At 49.1% G+C, this 7862-nt stretch overlaps 1 protein-coding gene across 2 annotated transcripts in view; it reads left to right on the plus strand.

Annotated features, from left to right (window-relative positions):
- The first annotated feature begins 3962 nt into the window (after positions 1–3962).
- LOC122553105 (filensin) overlaps positions 3963–7862 on the plus strand; it is a 25642-nt gene continuing 21742 nt past the window's right edge. The window contains exon 1 of one of the 2 annotated variants that reach the window (XM_043696650.1): positions 3963–4611. In XM_043696650.1, the coding sequence (XP_043552585.1) occupies positions 4298–4611 (314 nt within the window). In that variant the 5' untranslated portion in view covers positions 3963–4297. The remainder of the gene's footprint in view (positions 4612–7862) is intronic. The other variant, XM_043696649.1, reaches the window with a different exon arrangement.

The following is a 7862-nucleotide window of genomic DNA, read 5'->3' on the forward strand; positions in this document are numbered from 1 at the left end:
GAGCATAATAAGTATATCCCTACTTTTATATTCAAGTCCTCTCAAAATAAATGCCATCATTGCATTTGCCTTCCTAAGTACTGAGTCAACCTGCAAGTTTACCGTGAGAGAATCCTGGACCAGAACTCTCAAGTCTCTTTGCACTTCAGACTTATGAATGTTCTCCCCATTTAGAAAATAGTCCAGGCGCCTATTCCTTCCAATGTGCACGACCTCACACTTTCCCACGTTGTACTCCATCTGCCACTTGCTTGCCCACTCTCCTAAACTGTCCAAATCCTTCTGCAGCCTCCCTGCCACCTCAGTACTATCTGTCCCTCTACCTATCTTTGTATCATCTGCAAACGTAGCCTACTCCTGTTTCTAACCCGAATGTTTGTAACTATTCTGATGTGGAAACATGTTTTTTAAGGCTTGTGTCAGATAGGCGCTTTATCCACATCTCCAAACTGATTCAAGACGTCCTCAGCATTTTCAAAAATATTTTAATGTGATTTAAAAAGAGTAACTGAAGGTGGCAGCAAAACTGAAGTAATTTCATCTTGTCTCCCCTTCTCACTCACTCTCCTTTATTATTTACAACTCACTTAGAAATATAAATAACAAGAACATGGATATTCAAGCTTTAATGTGTGAGCATTCGTTAGCCCTCGTTTAATCTGGTGGAGAACTTCCCCATCAAACAAAACAAAATAACACAAACAAAATCCTGCGGTTGCCAGAAATCGAAAACACTGAGACCGCTGGAGAAACTGAGCAGGTCTGGCAGAACCTGTGGAGAGAGAGAGAGAGAGAGAGAAAAAAACAAAGTGAATGATTCTGGACTGGAGACCCTTCTTTAGAACTGAGCCCTCCCGCCCAAGAAATGAAACTATCAGAAAGTGTAGATGTGGATGAAAGGCTTTTCTGAGCTGCCAATTAAAGCCTTTAATTGTTCCATTTGATATCCGCTTGGACAAGGGCTTCCCAAAGATTGTGGGACCAGGACCCCAAGGGCGGGGGGGAGGGGACTGAAATTTCAGGGTCGTGAGCCCTGAAACAGCAATGACCATCACGGAGCTGGATCTGAGCCTCCCCCTCCCACCGGGTGTAACAGAGTCATCGTCTCCAGAGCCTTCACTAGCACCTAGCACCTCCCCCCCTCACCCCCACAGCCCACTCCCACACTGTTCCTTCCTGCTGTTGTGGACTTGGTACTGCTTCTGAAAGGGTTAAGGTTTGGAGTCTGTATTAGACTCCTCCCAATCCGATGATACACGCAATCTGAGGTAGGGAACAGGGATCAGACATGCTCCCCCACCCTGCCCCGACCCCTGAGAGTCTGAAGGACTTTGTCTCATTGGCCTCTGGAATGTCTATCTATTTTTGTTGGGCAGTAAACTGCCTCCTGCTGCTAAGACTCATTACTGGAGAATCCCCATCCACCTTTACCAGGCAGAAGGATCGGAGAACTCCTGTGGTAGTGTCCCCACCTCTGAGCCAAAGGTGGGTTCAAGTCCCACCTGCACCAGAGGTGGGGTCATAACATCCCTGAGCGGGTTGATCAGAAAGATGGAGGAAGGAAGGGTTGGTGCCAGCACTCTGTCCTCAATCAGCAGCTGCTAATCCCCCAGCACACGTGACCGACAATTTGACAATTTCTGAGCCTCAACAAGGGGTCCCTGGAGGGTAATGATTGGCTGACCTGGGGCCTTGCAGTCACATGAGGTCAGCTGCACGAATGCAGCCTGGGAGTGTTTCCCTCTGTCAGCTTCCGTCTGCATAAAGCTGAGGGACTGGACTGGGCTGGGCTGGGCTTGGAGGTGGGGGGGACGGCAGGAACTTTAATTCCAAGTGTATCTCAATGAGGCTTGAACCCACGTGCATTAACCCATCAGCCCCCAGTGATATTACCACCAGTAACCCTTCCCCCAGAGCAACACAAAGGGGGTAGCAGAGGATTCAGGAGGGAAATCCAGAGCTCAGGGCACAGTGCAGCACGGCCACCAACAGTGGAGCAATGGAAATTTGGGAATGTGCAGCATGGTCACCAACGGTAGAGCGATGGGAATTTGGGAATGTGCAGCACGGATACCAACGGTGGAACAATGGGAATTTGGGAATGTACAGCATGGTCACCAACAGTGGAGCGAATGGAATTTGGGAATGTACAGCACGGTCACCAACAGTGGAGCGAATGGAATTTGGGAATGTACAGCACGGTCACCAACAGTGGAGCAATGGGAATTTGGGAATGTGCAGCATTGCCAACAGCGGTGGAGCAATGGGAATTTGGGAATGTACAGCACGGTCACCAACGGTGGAGCAATGGGAATTTGGGAATGTGCAGCACGGTCACCAACGGTGGAGCAATGGGAATTTGGGAATGTGTAGCACGGTCACCAACGGTGGAGCAATGGGAATTTGGGAATGTGCAGCATGGTCACCAACGGTGGAGCGATGGGAATTTGGGAATGTGCAGCATTGCCAACAGCGGTGGAGCAATGGGAATTTGGGAATGTGCAGCATGGTCACCAACGGTGGAGCAATGGGAATTTGGGAATGTGCAGCCCAGTGATATTACCACCAGTAACCCTTCCCCCAGAGCAATACAAAGGGGGTAGCAGAGGATTCAGGAGGGAAATCCAGAGCTCAGGGCACAGTGCAGCATGGTCACCAACGGTGGAGCGATGGGAATTTGGGAATGTACAGCACGGATACCAACGGTGGAACAATGGGAATTTGGGAATGTGCAGCACGGTCACCAACAGTGGAGCAATGGGAATTTGGGAATGTACAGCATGGTCACCAACAGTGGAGCGATGGGAATTTGGGAATGTACAGCACGGTCACCAACAGTGGAGCAATGGGAATTTGGGAATGTACAGCATGGTCACCAACGGGTGGAGCAATGTGAATTTGGGAATGTGCAGCACGGTCACCAACGGTGGAGCGATGGGAATTTGGGAATGTGCAGCACGGTCACCAATGGTGGAGCAATGGGAATTTGGGAATGTGCAGCATGGTCACCAACGGTGGAGCGATGGGAATTTGGGAATGTGCAGCATTGCCAACAGCGGTGGAGCGAATGGAATTTGGGAATGTACAGCACGGTCACCAACAGTGGAGCAATGGGAATTTGGGAATGTGCAGCACGGTCACCAACGGTGGAGCGATGTGAATTTGGGAATGTGCAGCACGGTCACCAACGGTAGAGCAATGGGAATTTGGGAATGTGCAGCACGGTCACCAACGGTGGAGCGATGGGAATTTTGGAATGTGCAGCACGGTCACCAACGGTGGAACCATGTGAATTTGGGAATGTGCAGCACGGTCACCAACGGTGGAGCGATGGGAATTTGGGAATGTGCAGCACAGTCACCAACAGTGGAGCGATGGGAATTTGGGAATGTGCAGCATGGACGCCAACGGTGGAGCAATGGGAATCAGGAACATGCAAAAAGGCTGAATGAGAGACCTTGGAACGCCACACCTTAAGGTCTCGTGCCATTTGGCCTTTGATCATCTCCCCCCTCCCAGTGTTCTCCCCCTCATCCGAGCCCCTTTGACACCATCCTGTCACATGAATGTTTCCTGTTGACCCACCCAGCCTCCTCCCCCAGAGCACAGGACAATGATTCAGTTGATCCCATGTTTACAGAAATTTGCTTCTGAAATGTCAGCACGAGGTGCTGTGTCAGCAACTGTGTTGAAAACAAACAGATTAAGCGCCGTTTGCAAGTTTGAGCCGTTTGAGCTGACTCTGTGTGTGTGCCCTGGAATATTCTACACAAATCATTATGGAGCATCACTGATTGTCAAAGGGCCTGACCAGGCAGAATTAATGCACTGACAATGTCACTGTAAAATGCTCGAAGTGAGGACAATAACAAGCAAATGGACATTGTATGGAATTCTGTGTTGTTCTGAACTCAATTTATTCTCATTGGAAGGTATTTTCCAGCCCTTCATATACTGTGAGGGGTGCTGTGCAGTAGGGATATGCAGCCCAGTCTAGGGCACACTGTCTGCTCTAGGGGAGATTACCCAGTCTCGGGAAGATTAGTCAGTCTAGGAGAGGTCACCCAGTCTAGGGAAAGTCACCCTCAGGGAGGTTTCCCAGTCTCGGGGAGGTTACCCAGTCTAAGGGAGGTTACCCAGTCTAGAGGAGATTACCCAGTCTAGGGGAGGTTACCCAGTCTTGGGTAGATTACCTAGTCTAGGGGAGGTACGCAATTCTCTCTCCTGTGATGTGAAGCATTCTAAGTTTTTCCAAGGGAGTTTACTGAGAAAGCCGTTTCCCTGTCACAGTGCTGGGATGTCTGGAATGTGCTCCCTGCATGGACTGGGGAGAGAGAGCGAGGGGAGTGAGGAGCTGGGGAATTTCCAGAGGTTTACAGAGCAGTTTCAACGCTACATGCTGCGTGCCCGGGCCCTGGAGAGGAGCAGTGTCACGCTGGAGAAACAGCTGGAGAGCCTGCAGCAGATCGAGGAGCTTTCAACTCTGGAGGGAGTCTTCACTGAACAGATCGGGCAGCAGCAGCAGAGCCTGTGGCAGCTGCTCAGGGACCTGAATGTCCTAGAGAAGGAGCTAAAGGAAATGCAGCAAGTCTTGGAGCGATTCCACACCAAGTAAGGTGTCTTTCTGTCCTTCACTCACTCACACTGCTACTTTACCTGTTGGCCACTGTCTCCCTCAGCGGTGAATGTACTGAGCAGTGAGTAAGACCTTCAAAGTTATTCTTAGAATCAGGGAATTGTTACAGAGCAGAAGGAGGCCGTTCAGCCCACACTGCCTGCACCTGTTCTATCCCCTCTTGCCAATCTCCTCCCTTTGCCCCATATCCCTGTATGCTATTTCTATCCGAATAGTCATCCAATGCCCTTCTTGAATGTCTCAATTCAACCGGCCTCCATCACTTTTCCGGGCAATGCGTTCCTAGTCTCTGGGTGAAAAAGATTTTTCTCATATCACCCTAACCCCAATCCCTTTAAATCTACTTCCACTTTTTCTTGTTCCTTTTACAAATGGGAACAGTTTCTCCCATCGACTCCGTCCAGCCCCCTTATGATTTTGAAAACCTCTATCTCATCTCCTCTCAGCCTTCTCGTGTCCAGGAAGAACCGTCCCAACTTCCTCAATCTCCCTCCGTCACTGAAGTTTCTCATTCCTGGAAGCTTTCATGTAAATCGCTCTGCACTCTCTCCAATACATTGACATCTCCCCTATAGTGTGGTGCCCACAACCATCCACAATAATCCAGCTGAGGTCTAACCATGACCTTGCACAAGTTCAGCATCACCTCCTTGCACTTGTACCCTATGCCCCCTATTAATAAAGCTGAGGACAGTGAGTGCTTTCTTAACTGTTCTCTCCTGCTGCCCTTCAGTGATCTGTATCCATACACCTCCAGCTTCCTCTGCTCCTGCACCCCCTTTAGAATCGTTGCCCCATGTTATTTTGCCTTTCAATGTTTTTCTGATCAAAACGCATCACCTTACACTTCTCCCCACGCAATCTGATTTACCTCCCATCCGCCCACTCCCTCGACCTGTCAAAATCCCTGCGGAGTTCCACACTGTCCCCCTCACAGTTCACAATTCTTCCAAGCTTCGTGTCATCTGCAGAATGTGAAGCTGTCCCCTGCACAGCAAGATCCAGGTCATTAATGTGAATCAGGAAAAGCACGGGTCCCGATACCCAAACCCCCTCCAGCAACCACACAACAAACCTTCCTGCGGTCCCAAACATACCCATTGCCCGTGACTCTCTGCTTCCGACTGTGATCAGTTTGGTTTCCACATTGTGACTGTCCTTTTATTTCATAACCTGTAACGTTGCTCAGAAGTGTGATTCTCACTAATTGTGAACCTTGTACAATAATGGAATGATTTAATTAGAAGGAATTAACAGCACAGACAGAAGGCAGGCACCTGAAATCGGATGGACGTGCACCCATTTTCTAGTCAGATCATATGGGCATCGTGGTGGGAGTGGCTTTAATTTAAGGGTGAAGCCTCCAGCAGTCAAATAGCATTGGAACCCTGACAGTGCCACTCAGCTTTGAGCTTGTTGGTCCCACGAACAATTTGAAATGATTTCCTTTCTTGCCACTGGATATCCCTCCCTCTCTCACCGTCTGATCCTACTCATTCACATTCCTCCTCTGTCTTTCCTCTGCCTCTTTCCCAGTTGTGTATCTCCCCCCGAGGCAGAGTTTCACCCCTTGGGTAAGGGCCAGGAAGGTCCCCCCTAGACCTCAATCTAGTTGATGGTGAGCTGCAGGGAAATGGCTGGTCCCAAACCCGGCGCTACATCAACGTTTAGGAATAAAATATGAAAGGTCACCATACTTCACCCTCGACAATGCATCGTCTCCACCCACCTTCTGTGCTGTCACTCTCCCCTATATCAAGCCATGCCCCTTTACCCACCTCCATCATCCTATGTTGCCCACATACCACTTTAGTCTTCATTCACACCAGCTCATGCCCTCCACCCACCATCCTTTGCCCTTATATCTAACAGCCAACTCACCCAGACTCCACCATGAGTAGATCTCAGGACCCTAGCAAAGATGGGCAAGACTTAAGCACCTTAAAGTAAAGTTCTGTGTGTATGTTGCAGACATTATGGTATTGAGAAAAAAAATCACTCTTCTATAAAAACCTATGTTTGCATTTCCACCCCTCCAACAAGAGAAAACCTCACAACAACAATCGTTTCATTCACCTACAGCAAGCCTTATAATTTATAGCCCCATATCACAAAGTCTGAATCCAATTGCTGCTGGCTAATCTGGGAGATGGAAGGCAACTGATTGTGACAATGCATGGTTGTGAAATCAGCCATACTACACAAATCCAGGAATGCTTCACAATACACTGAGTGAAGCAACAAGCAATCATGTTTAGAATTGAACCATAGAATCCCTACAGTGTGAAAGGAGGCCATTCAGCCAATTATGACCCTTTGAAGAGCATCCCACCCAGATCCACCCTATCCCTGTAACCCTGCATTTCCCATGGCTAACCCACCTATCCTGTACATCCCTGGACACTGTGAGCAACTTAGCCTGGCCAATCCACCTAACCTGTACATCCTTGGACTGTGGGAAGAAACCAGAGCACACAGAATGCACAAACCCAACACAGACAGTTGCCAGAGGGTGGAATTGAACTCAGGTCACTGGCGCTGTGAGGCAGCAGTGCTAACCACTAAGCCACTGTGTTGGCCTACTCCAGTGTTTTCAAAGGTTTAAAGTGCATGACTTTTAAATGCTTTGACTGCTGCCTTTGGCGGGTGTTTCTGACATATTGACAATACATCTATCTGGATGACAGATCCAATGAATTACAGAACTGTTGTTGCACAAAAGGTGGCCATTCAGCCAATCATGGCAATGCCAGTTCTGTTCCCTTGTGCCAATCTCCTGCCATTGCCCTGTTTCCCTGCATAGCGTTTCCATCCAAATAATCATCCAATATGCTTTTTGATAGTCAGGAGTTTATGCCCCTTGTCCTTTGTGCCTACTTTTAATCATGGCAAAGGAAGCGGACCTCTCCCAACCATGACCTCGATCTAAGTCAGTACTCGGGCAATGTTGAAACTTTATTGCTGGAACAGCACAGCAGGTCAGGCAGCATCCAGGGAACAGGAGATTCGACGTTTCGGGCACAGGCCCTTCCTTACTCGGGCAATTCCAAAGATTCCCCAAATTCCCTGTTGGGTCCAATCTGCAGCCACCAGCTTTCACACTCCATCTTGGTTTAGAGATGGCCGGTGATTTAAATACTGACCTCCGCACAGCCAGCACGGCTGGAAATTGTGTCACTCTCCCAACCCCACTCCCAACCCCCATCCCCCACACCCCAAAACCCAC

Source organism: Chiloscyllium plagiosum, chromosome 9, assembly GCF_004010195.1.
Source record: "Chiloscyllium plagiosum isolate BGI_BamShark_2017 chromosome 9, ASM401019v2, whole genome shotgun sequence".
NCBI lineage: Eukaryota > Metazoa > Chordata > Chondrichthyes > Orectolobiformes > Hemiscylliidae > Chiloscyllium > Chiloscyllium plagiosum.